Source organism: Solanum verrucosum, unplaced genomic scaffold, assembly GCF_900185275.1.
Source record: "Solanum verrucosum unplaced genomic scaffold, falcon-dt-bn FXZP01000117.1, whole genome shotgun sequence".
Taxonomy (NCBI): domain Eukaryota; kingdom Viridiplantae; phylum Streptophyta; class Magnoliopsida; order Solanales; family Solanaceae; genus Solanum; species Solanum verrucosum.
The window spans coordinates 2,141,736-2,162,007 of record NW_026020014.1 but is presented as its reverse complement, the minus strand read 5'-3'; the positions used below and the strand labels follow the sequence as shown (position 1 = coordinate 2,162,007).

General features: G+C 34.2%; 2 protein-coding genes across 6 annotated transcripts; both read right to left on the bottom strand.

Moving 5' to 3' along the window:
* Window positions 1-4,028: 4,028 nt before the first annotated feature.
* LOC125820596 (15-cis-phytoene desaturase, chloroplastic/chromoplastic) lies at window positions 4,029-11,840 on the bottom strand. 4 transcript variants are annotated; one of them, XM_049500003.1, is made up of 15 exons: window positions 11,677-11,840; window positions 11,129-11,357; window positions 10,908-11,040; window positions 10,033-10,121; window positions 9,433-9,490; window positions 9,052-9,207; window positions 8,713-8,861; window positions 8,434-8,553; window positions 7,482-7,695; window positions 7,289-7,391; window positions 6,881-6,928; window positions 6,075-6,120; window positions 5,270-5,457; window positions 4,948-5,110; window positions 4,029-4,333 (listed from the first exon to the last, which is right to left on the bottom strand). In XM_049500003.1, the coding sequence occupies exons 2-15, from the start codon at window positions 11,351-11,353 to the stop codon at window positions 4,274-4,276; spliced, it is 1,752 nt and encodes a 583-aa protein (XP_049355960.1). In that variant the 5' UTR covers window positions 11,354-11,357; window positions 11,677-11,840; the 3' UTR covers window positions 4,029-4,273. The 4 variants fall into 4 exon arrangements, with proteins under 4 accessions (XP_049355960.1, XP_049355958.1, XP_049355959.1 ...); XM_049500001.1 differs by having other exon boundaries at window positions 11,129-11,377; window positions 11,677-11,821; XM_049500002.1 differs by lacking the exon at window positions 11,677-11,840 and adding an exon at window positions 11,594-11,611 and having other exon boundaries at window positions 11,129-11,377.
* Window positions 11,841-13,688: 1,848 nt separating this feature from the next.
* Window positions 13,689-16,663, bottom strand: LOC125820757 (triacylglycerol lipase OBL1-like). Of its 2 annotated transcripts, none has more exons than XM_049500184.1 (5): window positions 16,318-16,663; window positions 15,525-15,769; window positions 15,379-15,412; window positions 14,294-15,075; window positions 13,689-14,020 (listed from the first exon to the last, which is right to left on the bottom strand). In XM_049500184.1, the coding sequence occupies exons 1-5, from the start codon at window positions 16,646-16,648 to the stop codon at window positions 13,763-13,765; spliced, it is 1,650 nt and encodes a 549-aa protein (XP_049356141.1). In that variant the 5' UTR covers window positions 16,649-16,663; the 3' UTR covers window positions 13,689-13,762. The 2 variants fall into 2 exon arrangements, with proteins under 2 accessions (XP_049356141.1, XP_049356142.1); XM_049500185.1 differs by having other exon boundaries at window positions 15,558-15,769.
* Between the last annotated feature and the right edge of the window lie 3,609 nt (window positions 16,664-20,272).

Here is a 20,272-nt window from a genome sequence, read left to right as displayed (position 1 = left end):
AAAGAAGCAGTAGTTTTAAAATCTTGGAGAAAGAGGAGTGAACGTGGGGTATGTATTTTACACTTTGAGGCATAGTAAATTGGAATTCAAGGGATGATTGTTATAATTTGTAGTTACGTGTGTTTTGGTTTTGTGTGTATTTGATTAGAAAAGTGGTAAAGTGGGCGTGAGAAAAGGAGGGTTGCTTAATCTGGACAAGGCATCCCTATGGGATTTTGAAACACAATGTCGGCTATTTCACTGTACCTTTTGGAGTTCGAGTCCAGATTTCCCAACTCTGGTTCCACCATGGTTCCAACGGCCAATAATTCTTTTTTTTTTTTTTTTACGTAGGTACCAGTGTGTTGTCTTGTTATCCGTTCATATTAGTAGTCGTAATATTAGTTTTTCTTATCCTTTGATTCCTATTACTATATGAAGATTTCAATTATTTGTATTGTTTTGTTGTTTCTTGTACCTTCTTACTTCTTTTTCTGGACTACATCTACATTGGGTATGTTGTTATTGTTGTTGTATTCAATATTCAAAATTGGTTGATCTCAACCATCAATTGGAGGTAACGTCCAAAACCCAATCTGCCTTTAACTATGTTATGAGTATTATTGTTTTAATAATATTAAATCTTAACTCATTAGTCTCCTTAGAGATTTGTTTTATGTACCTCTTCATGAAACTGAAATGTTACCTTCATTTAATTAGAAGAAACTGAGCTGGGTGGGATATTACTCATTTATTTATCTACGTACTAATCTTGTTATACTTGCAAATATCAATATACAATTTTGATAGGACCTCAAATCTCAATAGATCTACTTGTTTATACTCATCTTTGTAAAGAAGAAGATATGATACAGCTCATCAGAGATCTTTCTCTACTAGTTTATACGATTAGCTCAATTGACTGCTGCACTCTAACCCTACCATTGGTAGCCTAACTTATACTTCATATCTCTATCTTCCCTGCTAAAGATCTTTATCACTTGCATAATTTTTACAACGAGTTTTAACTACGGGTTCAGTAGTTTTGTGTTAAAATTGTGTATTTGCATTAAGAAATCTACTTATTGCTCAGAGCCAAATTTATTTTTATTTTTTTGTAAAATTCAGATCCATAAACTCAAATGCAAATTTCACAAATGAAAAGGCATGTGCCTTTTAACTTGGATTTTGGAGCCTACAAAATATGTGGGGAATCCTGAATAAATCTGACAAAATGGGTCGGTGAAATAATATGTGAGTTATAAACCCAAAGAAGATCAAATGAAATATCTCAATTTTTAATCACAATTGTATTCCCAAGAAATTGGAGAGATTTTGTAATGAAAGAAGAAAATTGTGAAGCGGCAATTAGGACAAGAAGAAGAGAGTACACATTCAGTGAACCAAAAGAGGCTTTTTCTAAGAACATTCCCTTTTTTGTAGATTGTTTCCAACCTTTCTTATCCAAATACAGTGTATGCCCAAGAGTGTAGCTAAAGTTACCCTCATCTCCATCTCCATCCCCATCGTTTTAAGTGAGCAGCAGTTGACTAATCATAATATATAATCTACTTTGCTTTACTAATTACTTGGCCCCAACTTCTATTGAAACAATCTCTACTTCATAGCTAAACTGCTTGAACATCACTCTCTCCACACCTCACTTATAATTACATATTAAGTTGAAAAGGGAGAATGCTTAAATAAAATGACATGGAATAGTTTGTTTGTTATATTATTTTTTTGGCTTAAGTCATACTAAATCTCTCAAAGTTGTTTGTATATTTCATTTGAACACCCAAACTAGAGTGGATACCTATTAAACACTTTTACCCGTTTGAATTTGAACCATTTGAATACTTTTTTGACAATCAATTTAAAATGTTATATGTGTGCAATACACTCGCGGTGATGTGGCAAATTAACGAATTAACGACATACATGTGGAAATTTGAGGGAAAAAAAAAAGAAAAACTATTTTGAAACCATGAACCTTCAATTCGTTCACTGTGTTTCGTCTTTATCTGTGCTAAGCTAAAGGATTTTACTCGTTCACAACTTCAATCATGTATTAATGGAGTATAGAGAGATTTATAATCAACTAATAATTGAGCAGGTTCAAAGCTTCATAAAGGTCAAGGGTGAAAAAATGTGCAACTCCTTTATTCAAACTATCGCCGTCCACTCACCGTCATCATCATCGTTCCTCTTAATTCAACTATTAATTTTTTTCAGATCTGATTTTAAAAAGATATGATACATTTGGGTTTAGATATTTATTTTTCAGGAAGAACAGAGGGAGGGAGGGAGGGAGGAATAGAGTAGTGATAGTGTGGGTATCCATTTTTTCTGGTGAATAAGATAATGACTGCCAAATTTTTAAGAAAATGGAGGAAGAAATGTAATGGTGTTCTCCAGATGAAATCGACAATGGTAAGGGAGAGGGAGAAGTGGCTGAAGAAAAGAGAGAAGAGAAGGGTAGATGATGGTGGGGGGAGGTGGCGGCAATGGCGGGATGGTGGTGGTGTTGGAAGAGTACGGCTATGGAAAAAAGAAGAAGAAAGAGACAAAAGAAAGAAGAAGAAGAAGAAAGAGATTAAAAATAAAACGGAAAAGGGTCAAAATTGCCCTCAAACTATATGAAATAGACCATTTATATCCTTCGTTACATTTTGGGATCAAAAATGTCTCTGCTGTTATTCTAAGAGACCACAAATATCCTCAAGAGTTAACACTCCAAATTTTTGTTGACATGGCAAGCCACGTGGGACTTATCCTTCCACCTAAGCGTTGCCAACTAGAATTCACTACAAAAGAACTAGATCTTTAGCGGCAACAACAATCGCCACAAAAGCCCAGAAAATCGTCACTAAAAGTTTTTAACATTAAATTCTAATTTTGTATTTTTTTCTTCATTGTTTTTAAAAAACCAAATATGATATCGATTAACTATATGTTCTAACTATATGTTTTATTTTTATGTCATATGTAAATGTATAAATTGTACAATGATGCATTATATATATGTAGTAGGAGATTTGAATCGAGAAGTAATTTTGATTATTTTTCGTAATAATATTGGATGTTTTTAATATGGATATTGCAAGTTATTTATTTTAGAAAATTAGGTCGCAATCGAAAATTAACTATCATATTTTTTTGTTGAAAAAATAGGTTTTACTAGCGAATGGTTGTTGGAGCCTTAGTCGCCACTAAAAATCACTCATCACCTTTAGTGGCAATATTTTGGGTTTTTGTGGCGACTTTGTCGCCACTAAAAGTCAAGTTCTTTTGTAGTAAATCTTAGTTGGCAATGCTTAGGTGGAGGGATTAGTCCCATGTGGCTTGCCACGTCACTAAAAAATTGGGGTGTTAACTCTTGAGGGTATTTGTGGTCTCCTGGGATAACTGCGGGGGTATTTTTGATCTCAAACTGTAATAGAGGGTATAAGTGGTCTATTTCACATAGTTCAAGGGCAATTTTGACCCTTTTCCGAAAATAAAATAAAAGGAGCTATAATATCCCTCCACGCGCTCACTATATGTGTATTACGTATTCTTTGTCATGTCAACAAAAAATGCCTAATAGATACTCATTTTAAACAATAAAAGTGTTCGTACAAATCTTAATTAAGATGTTCAAGTGAAATACGCAAACAACTTTAAGGGGCTCTGTATGACTTAAGCCTATTTTTTTTAATCTCAATTTACTATGGATACCAACGGTAGGTGAAGCAGTTCAATTGAATTTGGGAAAACCGTGTCTATTATGTGGCAAAGAGCCCATTTCGGAAGCTTTCACTGATCTATTACTCTTGGATATCTATAGCAATCGGGCTTTTTCTGTCTGAAATGGAAAGACATCCTTATATGTATATATATGTTTTGTAGAATTCCCATTTATAAATATTTAAAAAAAAACTTTTTTCATTATTAGAATTTCTGGTTTCGCCACCAAATACAAAGGTCATAGTTGTATAGTTGGATCTTTAGTGTAAGATAATAGAATATCCATAGATATTAACTAACGTAAAGATTGCACAAGGACACATAAAGAAATAAAGGGATTACAAACCCCAGAAAAAGAAAGTGGTACATAAAATATGCTTTATATTTAAACTTGGGATTAAAGAATGCTAATTAATCTTCAACATGTCATCCTTTTGTATAGGAGCTTACCTAACATTTCTCCTACTTGCACTTGCTTCACCTCGTACTGTTCTTCTATATGTTGTGTACAACGCTTCTTGCATCATAAATTACTAGTACAGAAGCTAAAATAATAACCACGACGCTAAACTACGCTTGCCTCCGCCAACTTCTTTTGGCTCCGGCCAACAAGTAACTCATAATCCTGCAAAATATAGATGTATAGGTGTAATAAAACATGACAAAACACAACCCTCTGCATATATCAAGCTACTACTGAGGTTCTAAGATCACACAACGCTGCAATCTGTGTGCCATTTTTCTTTTTTGTTTAAACCATCCAGTATTCAAAACTCACTCATCTGACTAATCTGGTGTTGCGCCACATAAGGCCCGTTTAAAGGGGAAAATGCTCCCTCCAAGATTTTCTCCTTTTCCAAGGGTTCAAACCAAGACCATAATTTAAAATGGAGGAATACTGCCTCCTTGGACTAAACTGGTGTGTGCACAAACTATTAAATTTGGTTGGAGAAACCATTACTCTAGGCAGAATTAGTATAAGTAAAAGGCCTGTTTGACGTCCATTTCTGTTGCAGGTACAGGTTGAGAGAAAGAAGGTCTGCCAGAAGTAAAGCTGTACTAGTTGACAACCCCTCTCTCCCACCAAATTTACGAGAAACAGGCTTACAGAAACAGACTGCTACCTAATGTACTAATGCATAAGAAATAGTTCTACAATTCTCTACAATAACACAGACGAATATAATCAAACATACCACGTATGAAAGAAACAACTGCTGACAACCAGGGAGAACTAACCTGTACAATAGCTTGCGCACAAAGCTTTCCTGATAAGACAGCGCCTTCCATTGAAGCCAAGTATTTCTGTTTCGTGTAGTCACCAGCTAAATAAAACCCCTCTATAGGGGATCTTTGCAAGGGCCGACAGGGTTCACAACCTGGCACAGTTTTATAAACAGACCTGATAGAAAAAAGCAGATCAATCAGGATTCATACATAGATTCCATTTGGACTCAATTCTAGCAAATGCAGGACTTTCAAATATGGTCTAAATATACTCATATGAAGAGTGAAAAACCATATCATGATGAGCAACTTTGAAAGACAAATGCTATATTACCTTGGAGTTTTGACAACATGATACTTTAATATTTTTGCTTTGCTTTGATCTGCCGAAATTTCATCAGGAAAAAGTGTTGCTAGTTCCTTCATCGTAGCATCAATTATTTCTGAGTCGCTGCGAGATATCCACTCTTCTGCAGGTGCAAAAACCAATTCCAACATAGACTGATTGGGGTTGTAATATTCCTGCATAGAGGCCAGTTATGTCAGAGGGTCCTAAAACACACATGAAGGGAATGGGATAATGACTATACACAGCAAAGGAAAATATTTTTACGATAGACAATTGTCTGAGTGTTCTATCATGAGCCTCTTTTATCAAGTTTAACTTCTCCAGCTTTTCGGCAATGCTTTATATTTTGTACAGCATTTCCACAACCAATAAAACTGAGAAGTAGGTTTATAGACTCTTTCCAAAAACTGCAGGTAACACTGAATTAAGTTCCCTTTTACCCCTCCATCCCCACCCCCAGGCAGCAAGAACCTAAATAGCTAATAAAAGAATTTTATCCCATTAAATTCTTAAACAATTAGCTAAAGGGAAAAAAAATCCCCGCCTAAGTTTCATCAAAATTTCTTTACTTGTCCTTCGTAACTTGCCTCCTGTGGTGGCCCGTGCACAGACAGGATAATAGTCCTGACTATTCCATACAGAAAAAAACAGTATCATTATACATCCTAAATGAAGATTACAACAGCAGGAATTCATACAAGACCAACAAGCATTATGCAATTCACACAAATTCATACATAACTCCACAGATAATAATTTGAGAGCAATATGAATGGTTACAGATGAGTACCTTACATGTGACAGACATGTCAGCATACACACTGAGCAGTGAGCTTCTGCATGAATATGAAACAGAAATTAAGGGAGGGAACCAATAGAAGTATCAGAAACAACACAATATTCTAAGAATTGCAAAAGGAGCTCTATTAATCTTGTCTCCACCAACAGAGGTTCCATTTAAAAAGTAAGGGGACATAATCAACATATAGCTGATGAAATGTGGACGACTTGGATCTCCAGTGCATTTTTCATGCCACGGAGAAGTGGTTGCCGTGACATGTCATATCTATCTCGACAGAATCTCACCAGCTAATGCTTAGAGAAGGGATTTTCACCGGGAAGGGGGAGGGGCAAAAAGAAATGGTTTTTAGACCAACAAATATTTCACTAACTTTCTATCAAACGTGGCATTTTACAATGATATGAATCTAATGTTTTTATTCACAAGGAAACTTGCAGGAAATCGATAATCCGTCTTCATTTTTGTGTTCCTAACTATTGTGCCAGATGTAGTCCTGGAGGCGAAGAATAAAATATAGTATCAAAGTTGCATATGTTTATGATATCCGATCGTCCAAAAACTTTATAATGTGTTATTTTACACAAAACTGTTCTTCTGGGAGCATTCTTGGGAGGGATGCTCTATTTTTTCTACAACAAAATTTTGTTTCAACTGTTTACGAGAGAGGAAGAGTCGTAACTTATTCGATGTTGTATCTAATAATAAAGAGACTGGAAGAGGGGGAAGGGAACTAAATGAAAATGAAGTCATCAACACACAAGCTGCTTTGGAAGAATAAAGTGAATGAAATTAACCTGCTGAAGAGCAAATGATCATATGTGTTCTTCAGTTTTCTGTCGAACCTGCAGTTTAATTGATACAATCGTTATTGGTTCGATACCAGTAATGGTAGCTTCTTCACTATATTAAGGATACATATGCACTCATGATTGAGAATTTACTTTTCAGCAGATAATTCAGCCACTAATGGCCAAAACAAAAGTAGTTCTGCTCATTAAAATATGTACAGAAATTTGCACTTTTTCCTATCAGAGTTTTGGAAACATCCATAAGTTCCTCGTTCAAGGGAAATTTACACAAGACCGAGGAGATGCATGCCAACATTTATAAACATAACCACGTATGTATAGACATTTCATTGCACATACATAGATATGCTACACGAAGAACAAACACTAACAAGTAAAATATTCACCACTAACCATATATGTACATTTATAACAGGTACTCCGACTAACTTCTCCAACTTTTGGAAATATGGAATCTCTTTCCAGTCTTCAGGCAAAAGCAGCTTGAAAATATCCACTAATTGTTTCATCAAAAGTCAGCAAAAATAACAAAATCATATTAAGAACGTGAAACTGGAAGAATCAACTAGTATAATGGATATTATACCTGGAGTGGCAAACACAAAAGCATCTCCCTCAATTGTACTACCGTCATTCAGTATAAAACACTTGACACTCCCATCCTCATTCAACTCAATCTTTTTTATTCGTGAGTTCAATCTGACTTGGCCACCTTTTGACTCGATGTGTTCAACAATCGGCATGCAAAGTCTCTCAGGAGGATTACCATCTAAAAAGGCCATTTTTGAACCATGTTTCTCCTGTTGATTAATAAATCAAATATATCAGAAAAGCTAAACTGGGTGGAGACATTCACCATCATTTCTTGTTCTTTCTGGGTTTGTTTGTTTGTTTCCAGGTTATAAGTAGTTCACCTTCAATTCTTTAAGACATAAAAATGCATATTAGATGACAACAGAGCTGTTTGAAAGTGAATCAGTAAAGTAGTCCTTCATCCATGAGATTCAGGGAATCCTAACTAGGGGCCCATTTGCATGGTAGAATTTGAAAAAAGTTAAATAGTTGTTCCAGAAGATGATTCAGAAAGGTAATGGGAAAAGAAAAAGGAGGAGAAGGATGGTTAATATAAGTGTCCAAATTGACATAAATCAGTTCCACTCCTTCTAGTAGAAGCTTCTAAGAGTACGTCAAAAAAAAAAAAAATCTCCAGCAGTCGAACAATATGCCTTCAACCTAGAGAAACCTGTCCCTACAAATGAAATCTAAAGCAGCAAGCCACTCCCTCCAGAAGTAACCAGCAAACCCCAAGTAGTATATTCTTTTACAGATGGTAACTTCAAAAGTTTCATCTTCGAAACGATCATTATAAATGCTTCCTGCAGCAATGTAGTGTCAGGTACCAAACAAGATGCACTTAAGGGCATTCAATCGCATTTAAGTTCCTTAGTGAGAGATTCCCTGTTATATGAGAGACCTGGAAGAGATAAATTACTTCTTTATCTCTCTTTTTGTTTGGGATGTGGGATCAGGATTCTAACCTGAAGAAACCTGTTCAATGCGATCAAGATGCACTGCATTGACAGTTCGTCAGGGTTTATAAAGTTAAGTGCCTTTGACATGGCGATGAACACTTCATCTGTCACTCTATCCGGCACACCCTGCAAAACAAATTGCTGCTGCTGAGATTTGCTAGAAGTATGCTGTTAGCAAAAGAAAGGCAGGTAGACAATCTAACACCTCAAATGAACAATTTATGTGTGAACTGTGAACTATACAGCCAGGTTTATGCTTAAAAAGCAACATAACTGATTACGCACTTGCTTTCTCATCCAGTCCTTGACACTTATCCCATCTTGAGCCTCAACATAAGATTGCCCTCCAAGCATTGCTGGCAAGAGTCCAATTGCAAATTTGACTTTCTCTGGCCATGTAAGCATTTCATTGTTCTTTAGGATGGCCAAAACTCCTGCAAATTATATCAAAGCAGTTAACACTTTAGCTGCACACAAAAGGTCCGATGAAGAAGTAATGAACCTTAATGCTCTTTTAAGGTTAGTAAAGTCCCAAAGGTGTAATTGAATAATCAATTTAATAACTTATTAGGGAAGTTTGACAACATGATTTCAGAGGGCTAAATTTATTCATGATGTGCTCACCATTTAAAGGAGCGGGTAAAGCTTCGGGGAAATCAAAGCGGCTGAATTCTCCTGGCTTGCTTGGCATTGCAAATATCATTGAATGTTCCTTCCACTGCAATCGATCATTAATCCCTAATTCTCCAAACAGGTTCTGAATATTTGGGTAAGCCCCAACTTAAAAGAGATCAAGCACCAATTTGTAAGAGTCGCTATATGAATATCAAAATGAGAAAGGAGAAGCAAGGCATAATACAGATTTTCTGACAATAATAGGCTATTTGTAAAAGATAAATAACAAACAAGGACAGGAGATGTCCAATGGACAAAAGATCTTAAAAAATCATAATGACAATATTAGAAGATTAACGAAAAATTATTGAAATGTAAGGTCAAACTTACAGAATATATGCAAACCAGTCTCGTACCAATCTCCATCATCATCTTTCCATGCAGCTACCTAAAGGGAGATATAAATTCTCAACATTAGAACACATAAAGAATAATGCTAAATCAATTGTTTGCTTTTACAATCCATTCTAGCCATTTCCACATGAAAGCATATAGATGCATAAAATGCGAGATAGAAATAGCATGCAAATAGACTCTTGGTTAAAGGACATTGAGTAGGCAAAAAGGTTAAACTAAAACATGCATCAAAACATAGAACAAACAGTAAGTATATGCCAACACCAACTTGCACCTAAAGACAAATGTAACTAAAGCAAGTAGACAGAAAGGACATCTGTTCTTCAGAGAAAAATATGCATCTAAACATAGAACAAACTAACAGAAAGGGGTTTTTATTTCGAAACTACTTAACATAGTGTACAACACTAAAGATATCAGCTAGTTTACGTAGCATCTCACAGAAAAGACAGCACATATTTATATGAAACAAACAGACCCTACCCCAAAAAGGACTACTAATAGGGAAAGACACAAAAAGAAGAGGATTTTATTTTATTTTTAAAAAAAAGGAAATATTTTAGTCTTCTTAACCTTTCCACCTAGAACATCCCTTGCCTCCAGTAGTATCGGTTTGTGACCAGCATCTGCCAAATATTTTGCTGTAGACAAACCACCCAAACCTGATATTCCAAAAAGTTGAATTATCATAGAATCATGTTATAGCTCCATTTATCTGAAACAGCTATCTAGTACATTGCGTAGCATTCTTTATTATATACTCTGTAGTACAATAGAACAAATCATGCAAATAACATTTCTTTAGGTATTCAGATAATTTTCAACTAGTTGATTACAGACTAGTGCAGTATTTTGCAAGCCTAGTCAATGAACAAGTTCAATGTAGCTGAGAGGTCACTGCTCCAGCATTGTAAAGATGAAATATGAAGATCTATCATATATCTCCTTCACTTTCTCAAAGATTGCATGCATTAGAAGACTGCAACCCCTTTTTGTGTAACTTAAATTGGTGTTCAAATTTTGGAACTCCACATATGCAATTTATAGGTATAGTGGGATCACTCTTGCACTGGAGAATTGATATATACACCTCTAATACTTCAGAGTCGCCATTTGGACATGTCACTCAATCAATAGCATGTTCACTGACTTATCATGGCTCATATGATAGAGAGATACGACATTATAACGGCAGAAATAAAGAGAGTAATGGCAGAATAGTCAAAATTTACTACTTGTGTAACTGCTCCTAATCCAATCAGCAGGGACTTTCTATTTAGTTGCAAAATGACAAGAGCTTAATTACCTCAAATTTTGTTGTCTAAAACAGTTAATCAGAAAAGGCATGTACAGGTACAATAAATATTCTAATGATAATACAGCAATAAAATGCTTCCTTCGAAATAAAGTAAAACGAATGCTACAAATATAGATGACTGGAATATCACCTGCACCAGCAATAACAATCTCCAATGGTTTAGTTGGGCGCGGAGAAGCACGAAATGTTGATGATAAGAACGCAGCCTCCAAATAGTTAACTGTATTGTCTAGCTCTGGTCTTGGATAATCAATGCATACTACCTGAATGACAAGATACTTCCTTTATTTTAGAGAATATACGCCTTGAGATGATAATTCAAGTCATCAGTCTATAGAAATTAAACCAAACCTTTAAAGGCTCCAAGTCCTTAACCAATCTTCTGGTCGTGGCATGGGGAGTACGAAGCTTTAACTTATGACCCATTGATTCGCTACCAGCAAAACATAACGAATTCCTTTGCAAGCAACCATCTCGGCTTTCAGTTCCCAAAGAAGACGGCCTCGAGCTCCAAAGATAAGCTGAACTACCTTGGACTCTCAAGTTAACAGCAGAAACAAGTCCAATTTGAGGCATTTTACTGAAAAATAACAGTAAAACCTGCCATGAGGATATTTCACAGTAAGAAAATTGTCCATTTCTGAACCTGAATACTAAGTAAAATTCCTTCTCTTTGTCAAGATTCTAGTTGAGAAGCATTTATCAAACAAATTTATATAATAAAAGTAAAAAAAAAGATTCTAGCTTTACACTATACACAAAATCAAGTAGAAAAAAGAAAACACCCCACCTAAAAAATGAACAAGATCCACAAACCCCAGAAGTTAAACGGGTGGCACACAGTTTCTCATGTAAAGCATTCAGTTGATGAAATCAAAGAAACAAAAATCTTTTCTTACCTCGGAACGAATGAAACCACCTAAAAGATATAGGGAATGATTCTGCACAATTAAGCAAATAAATTTGGTTAGGTTGAAGATGAAGAGTTAAAAATGGAAACTTGAATTTTGTGGTGGTTTGGCAGTTACCCACAAAAAAGATACCAAGACAAAGAATTGGGAATGCTATAACAAGTAAAAGCGTATAATCTTGAATCTTTACTGTATAAATAAACAAACTAATTTATGGTGAAGATGCCTGCTTTCGGTGGTTTGGCCACTTCCCTTAATGTTTGGTATTTTCATTCTTTAACTCAATCTGCTGTTTGGCTACAATCCAAAATTTGACACGTCCCACCATAGCCACACTAGGGAGATAAACCTTTTTCTTCGTAGGCCAAACACATATGCAGACCCTTAAACTTCTCCCTAAATTTTATTTTAGCACTCCAACTCAACCTTGTTCTATTTTAACCCTTCAACTCCAATTTCTATGTTCCATTTTGACACTTCTTTCCAAAGAACCAACAAAGTGAGATGTGTGTACTTCACATGCCACTCGAATTTCAAATCATTCACTTGCTTTAACTACTCATGGATGAACATTGTTTTTTTAAAGAAATATTTTTTTTAGATTTTCTGTACATTATTGTGGGAAAAAATAATCTGCGAAAGTGTGTTGTTTTTTTTTAAAAAATAATTAGTTAATTTAAATAACATCACATATATTTTTTTTCATATCTAGTCTACTTGGACTAACTCAAATATCAGCTTTCTAATTTTTCATTCAACTAATTAAATACGAGTAAAAAAAATTCATGTTCATTGCTAATTAATAACACTACCAAAAAATGTTGAAACACAATAGACTTTGTTGGGTTGTCATTGATTTTTTTAAGAAAGAAAATCGACGCACTTTCGTCGGTTATTTTTCACGCAAAAATATAGGAAAACTCTTAAAAAGAAATTGTTACTTTTTTTATTAAAAAAACAATGATAATCCGATAGTTTTAATTTTTTACAATAATTAACGGATGATCGTCGATTTTTAAAATGCAAAATTGCAATTGAATAACATATATAAAAATAAAGAAATCATAAAACTAGTATTTTGTGTTAAATGGTACATAAAAGAAATAGAGTTGAAGGGTAATCTTTTATTATTTTTTAAAAAAATACTTTTTTTCTGTCTTTCACTCTCTTAGAGAATGTGTGATGCACACTCTCTGTCACATCACTTAAAAGTGTCAAAATGGAACATAAAAATTGGAGTTGAAGGGTATAAATAGAACAAAGTTGAGTTGGAGTGTCAAAATGAAATTTAGGGACAAGTTTAAGAGTCTGCATATGTGTTTGACCTTTTTATATATCTAAGTATCTACCTAATTTATACACACCAACCTCTGTAAATTTAACACCACACGCTATTTAATATTGTAATTTTGTTCTCATGAATGATTCTACCAATTTTTTTTTTATTTTTTTTTAGCTATATATAGCTTTTTTTTTAATGTCAGATGAGAAAGAAAAGTTAAATGGTTCTTCCACCAGGATGAAAACAAAAGGAGGGAATTACGTTTGTATTAGTGGCAAATATTATGTCTTAGCTATGCGATATAAATATTTTGGGTTGAGCGGTCAAAATTAGATCCATGTACGTTTATTAAATTAGGATGTTCGACTTGAATAAAATATGTGCTTGTTTCATATTTCAAGGAATATTAATCAACATAGACAAAATAGTGAAGTTCTGCAATGCTACCAAATATTACTGTTACATCATGTAGACATTTTAATGTGTATATTATGTAGTTTTGAGGACTATACTATACTATTTGTGCAGGATGTATTAGAGATTCCCTTTTAGTTGATTCTTTTCGATTTCTCCACATTGGTGGATGGTTTGAACAAAATGTCAATTACAGAAGGAAAAGTTGGTCAAGAAAACTAAAATGTATATATTCTACAAAGGGAAGTCTAAAGTTCACTGAACTCATAAACAAAAAGCTGATACTTTCGATTAATAAACTCCAAAACAACCTTCAAAAACTAAACTGGACACCTTCTGCATGATCTTCTGTAGCTGTAAACCCCAACAAAAGTATTTCTAAAAAGACGACATTTGGGTACTTCTCTCCGTTCCAAGTCTGACGGAGTTCACATAATCAACTGGGCTGTGGGCAGAAATACCAGGAAGGAAGAGTCCTAGCACGCGAAGCACAACTGATTCCCAGCACTCCTCATACTCGGCTCCGTACATGTGACCCATTGTAAAGCTTCTGATGAGCTCCCAACCAGCATTCAGATACAATGGTATCAGAAATCGCAGCCCAAAATAGTTTCTGTTTGGCTCTTCATCGACGTTCTATAGACAACCATGAAAAAGTATTAGTACAACACAGAAAACATTTTCATTTCATATTAGCTAGACAACTTTACGATGAGGAAACAGCAAAAGAATTGAGACTTCTGAACACTATGAAATTAATAAATTTGACAAATGTTTCATCATCTAAGAAGCTTGAATGGATATTAGAGGAGAATGTGCTGCAAGCCAATTGACATTTCTACAAGAACACCAGATATTAGACAAGCAACATTTATAACTGTACAAAGAATAGGGCATTGAAGCCTTTACCTGCTCAACGTATAAGCTGTTGTAGTACTGGCAAATCCCAAAGTGTTTAAACAGGAATGTTTTATTATCATAAGGTAATCTTGGCACAAGATCATTGGAATAAACAACTCTGAAGTACTTTGGGACTGGATGTTCCAAATGGGCTTCCATGAACCTCCCTAACTGTCTGTTCCCAACCCTTGGCTGCCCATACGTATATATTCCCAATAATCGTTCCATGACATTCATCTCCTCATGCAGCACTAGGACTGTCGGGAATAATATAGCTAATGCTCCACCAAGGCTATGGCCTGTAACAACAAACTTTGCATCCTTGTGCTCATTGAGTAACCTTTTGAGTTTACTTCTGACAACATAGTATGCCGTCCTCTCTGGCATATCTAGTTTGAACTTCTTTGAGCCGGTATCAGTAGGCCTATCTGATTCAGGTGACTGGTCTGACACACTGTGTGCATCAGAATCACTGAACATGGTAGAAGATTCAGAACTTTCTGAAGGAGCAATAGTTGCATCATTCTCTAACTTGGTGAAGTTCTGATTATTCATGAACAGTTGTTCATGGAACGTAGATGCTTTAGCTCTGCTCCCTAAACCTAAGGCTTCCAAGAAACCCATGTGTACTTTGCCAAGTTTTGGAATCTCGTACCAAGAGTAGTCAAAATCAGTGATCCAGTCATCAGCATCAAAAGGCTCTGTGCCCCTGAAGCTGATGACTATCAAGTTTGCATCTTTTGGCTTATCGCACAATATAAAAACCTGGGTGGACATCTCTTTCTCGAAATCTATTTCAGCAAGTGCAGAGGAAGAACAAGCAAACAGCCCATAAATCAGAAGATGTCATAACAATTGATGACGAAGAAAAAGAAGTAAATGAGTCAAAGTCTGCTCCAACATAGAAAATAAACCAGTAACAGTGATAAACAAATAAAAGGATGAAAGGTGAGTTCACATGTGGTTTTATTTTCCCTTGAAGACTGGCAAGAAGCGACTTGCAAGTCTTAAAAGATTAACTCTGCCCCGAGAGAGGGTGTACTTAAATGGTAACTTTATATGACTCGAATGTAAGGTAAAGGCTGAATTCTCACCATTCCAACAATTGTAGAAATCCACAAAATGCATCTGTTATGGAAAGCAATTTAAAGTATAAGTTTTCATAAACAACATGGTAAACTTATTTTCTTCCATTAGTTAGAGCAGAAGAACAAGAAAAGAGAAGGAATCATAACATAACCTTCCAGTGAATATTTACGACATTCTGAACAACCTTTGCATTCTCGTAGGCCAACTTTGAAGCCATCATACAGAGGTCCATAAGGACTTTGTGTCCTATTCCAAGTTGAATATTTTTCTGCCAGAAATCAGGCTCTCCAATTTCCTTGGTTAACGTCTCACTCTTGTATAAGTCTATACGCCCATCTAAATGCCCAATAGCACTTATAAACATTTCTGACCCTCTCTGTGGCATCACCACGTTTCCTGTTTTCAGAAAACATTTTGTTGATGAATATATAATTACACAGACAAAGCTTGATAATGGAAACACGACACAGTAGTTTGAGCCAGCATTCAACTCAAAAAGATAAGTGTGTCCTCAGATCATGATATTTAGTAGCGGAAGTGGCAAGTAAGTGCATAGCAGCAGGGTGAATGGAAGCATTGGACTAACGTCAGATTGTTATGGGAAATATACTTTTGTTCATAAATTTTGGAAGTCCTATTCAAATGAACGATACGCTTCTTCCAAATGGCAAGAATAACACTTTATAAGAAGGCAAATTCCAAAGAGTGCCCAACAAAGCAGACAAAATCAGCACCTCATGGAACATGTGACTCATATAATCTTCTATTAAAATTCTTTTTGTTTCCACCCCAACCTTGGTAAGGGGAAAAAAAGTATTTACAAATTTTAAACTTTTTTGTAGCTAGGGACAGTGCATAATACTTAAATCCATGGATGTGTACATTATAATTAGCAAAAGGAGGAAGGAAAGAAAGAAAGTGTTAAGTATTAAGTAGTTACTTACCATGCAAGATATTGTAGAAAAGGCCAAGAAAGTTGCCATTGAGAGAGAGAAGGTTGAGGATGAACTCGAGGAGATACCCAAACCACTCCATGGGTTTACCGAAAATGGCGATTATTTTCCGCACTATAATGGATACAAATATAACCCATCTATGATCAGGATCGCCACCACGTGGCAACTGTTCCACCACGCCGTCGGAATAGTGAAGAAATTTATCACTGTTACCTGATAGGACGAAGCGCATGAGGTCCAAAATTCCTCCAGTTTGGTAATTCACAATGAAAAACCGCGAATCCCCAGTCCATTCACCTCCATTTTTAGAAGTGGCCATTTTTGCAAGCAAAGCAACTTATTGGAATTTATAGTTGGTTGGCTCTAATAGTCATAGATTAATAAATGAATGAATCTGGAGAATTTATTTAGTATGATTGTAATTCTGAGAATTAAAAACAGACTCACGTACGTGTAGGAAGGAAATGGGTACTGTCAAACCGTCACAAGTGGAGAAGATGTTTGTCCGTCCAAGATTGTACACCGGCACTGACTGCTGTGGGCCATTCCTTCATTTATCCAAAGAGAATCTTTCGACGTTTGGGCTTTTTGGGTTAACAACATATATACATACATACGTGACGCAATCTCCCATTCTAAACTCTAGAATTTACCAAGTGTATTTTAACCTTCCATGTTCAACAAGGATGATAATTATGAACCCAAGAATAAATTGAAATTTAAAGCGTATGGGTTTATTAAGTGATCATTTCATCAGCGCTATAGCCGCAAAGTTTGTTTGTTTCGCTGTTGCTTCATCATTGCAAGCCAAACCACTTTCTCTTTTTTCATAAACAAGATTCATTAAGCCATTCCCAAATATCCTTCAAAAATAAGGGTTATTTACACACATATTTATATTTATATCCTTCGTAACAAACAAGTATAATTTTATCATTTAGTATCATAAAATCCCACAAGTTATATTTGACATGACATCAATTTCTAAAGAATGTAGGTATAAGTCTAGCTGCTAAAGGCTAAAAATTATTGACCAGTGCAAAAATTGAAGACCAACTCATTTCAAAGGTAAAATGTGCAATTATGTACACAAAATTACTAGCATTCTCTTACGGGCCAAATTTTGTATCAAACTTGAGTCACCAGTAGTGTCCATTGGAGATTAGGCCCAGCCCATCTTCAGAAACGAGTTTTTATAGTTGGACTTGACAACTCTGGACCGACTTTGGTGTCTTCTTTTTGAGTTGATTGTATGGCTGTAATAAGAATAGAATAATTTCACGAGTGTATCTCAAATAATATATGTAATTATAAATACATTGAGTAATTAGCATCTATATTAGTGTGTTTTAGGTAAGTTTTATCATAAATGTCATTTGTTCTAGATATTGTGTCATAGGAGATATATTGGGGCAGGAGATTCTAATTTATCGATATTTAATGAAGGTGAACCTTAATAGAATTAAAAAGGCATATATTGATTGCATTGTTCATGAAATGGATGGTCTATAGTTGACGAGTTTGAAAAGGGAGTTGGGAGAAATACGTGGGCAGCATAAAATTGCTGAGTCAACAGAAAGGACAATCTCCACCGACAATCAAGTCCAAAACCCTGGGCCTGGCCGCACGCACTCAAATTATATTATCGGTACTGCGCTAACTTTACTAATTTCCATAAGAAAATTCATTTGCCCATGCTGAATTCAACGTTCTACATAATTTAATACTTTCTGTGTCTATTTCTTCTTGGCTACTTTAAATTATGAATTTTACATGTTATTTTCATTTCATATTAGTTGTTCACTTTTTATTTTATACGATATTTAAAAAATTATAAATAATATTATAAGATAATTTTACTAATTCACCCATAAAAAAAATAAAAATTTTACCAAAAAATATTAATTGTAAGGGTAATATAAAAAAATTTAATTAATGTTTTTCTTATCTAGTAAGATGGACAACTAATAAAGAATAACTATTTTTAGTATAATGATCGACTAATATAGAACGGAAGGAATAATAATTAATATGAATATATTTTATCACAATATCCATACTATTGGATGAATAAGTTTATTAATGAGTATTTGTTGCTAGTACGCTCTCATTATACTCCATTCGTTCATCTTTAATTGTTCACTATACTAAAAATAGTTGCTTAACAATATTTATTCAGTTTGGAAAATTGTGAGATATTTTACCCTTTTGTGTCTGTTTTACCCTTGACATTAAATACTATTCAATAATCAATACATTTTCCAAAACATTAAATTTACTATATTCAAATGCTAATATTGTCATATGACTCTTATTATTTATTATTTCTTAAGGTATATGTTAAGTCAATAGTGGACAACTATTATTTAAAATAAAAAATTTTTTATGTGAGAGTATTTACTCAGATACATAAATTTAGAGTCTAGAATGACTTTTGATTTTTAACTTATTTTTATCATTTTAAGTTTAGATCAAGTGCTAATAAACATTTTTTAAAATTTACCCAACCATTCAAGAAATGCTTTAAAATGATATTTCGACTTAAAAGCGTTTATATAAGTCAATCCAAAGAATCTCTTAAATATAATTGTCCATATGGTCCTTTGGGACTAGGGCGTATGTGTATGGTGAGTGGTTTCTATTTTGATGATCGCAGTCATCGTCTCTTTGTGGCCTTCCATTAAGTTTTTAACTTATTTATTTGGTCTGAAGCCTTCCATCAGGTTGATTAAAAGCTTAAGTTCATGCATTCGATCGGTTGTGTTGCTTTCTATATTATGTAATAATAATAATAATAATAATAATAATAATAATAATATTGTTCACCTACCAAGTGGAGTACTTGTTTTTAAAGCATAAATAAATAAAATAATAGTATTTGGAATTGGTTGAATACATGACATATATACACCAGCTCCTAGTCTGCTGTATTTCTCAATGCGCGTTTCGGTGATTTGCTGGGACCAACCATATATACATTTTCTCCAAAAAATATATATGCATGGGTCAAGTTTGCAAATTTCTGAATATAATATTATACTATGAATAAAATTACGAAAAGTTTTGTTTATTTTCCATTACAAAGCAAATATGCAAATAGTGGGCCTAAGCAAGACGAACGTACACGACTTAGTCTTAAGCTTAATACATACAATAGTAATAATAATGTTTTATGACAATACCAAATGTTTAACAGCAAATTTATAAGAACAGTGGCTTATGCTTTAATCAAATTATATAATGACACATAAAATAAGATAAAGAGTTAAGAAATTTGATTCGATTGTAATTACTATGACTAAGTGAACAGAGAAGACAAATTCGAATTAGTTATCAATTGATGTGCTTTAAGTAAGATACAATAGTTAAATGGTCCCTTGTTAGTTAACTGATTACAGAGCAAATATCAAATCACACAACAAATTAAATGATTTGCGGTTAAAACGTGGTCTTAATTAAGCTAATGGTAGGACTGAAAATGTTAATTTGAAAAGTTCATGTTCCAACTAGAGAATAGCGTGTGGCATATGTGTAATGTGTTTTACATTTAAACTCTTCTACTATTTTCATTAATTATGAATTATGATGGCGACTTCAAAGCTGACTTGTAGATCTAGATAACTCAAAGTTGCTTGCTCATAGATTAAACACCATTTAATACGTCGACATGCAATTATTCAATAACATTTACCTTTTGGCCAGAAAATTTAAAATAACATATTTCATACTATGGAAAAAAGATCAGTTTATTTTAAAATAAAAATGATATTATAGACTTTTTAAATTTCTGGCCAAATTTTCTGGCCATTTAGCATTACCCTTTTAATTAATATTTTCCTTCATATATTGTTTGGTGTTTCATTTAAAAAAGTATTTAATTTTCACTCCCTATTCCATTTTATTGGTCATGTTTACTAAAAATTAATTATACCAAAATATTTGT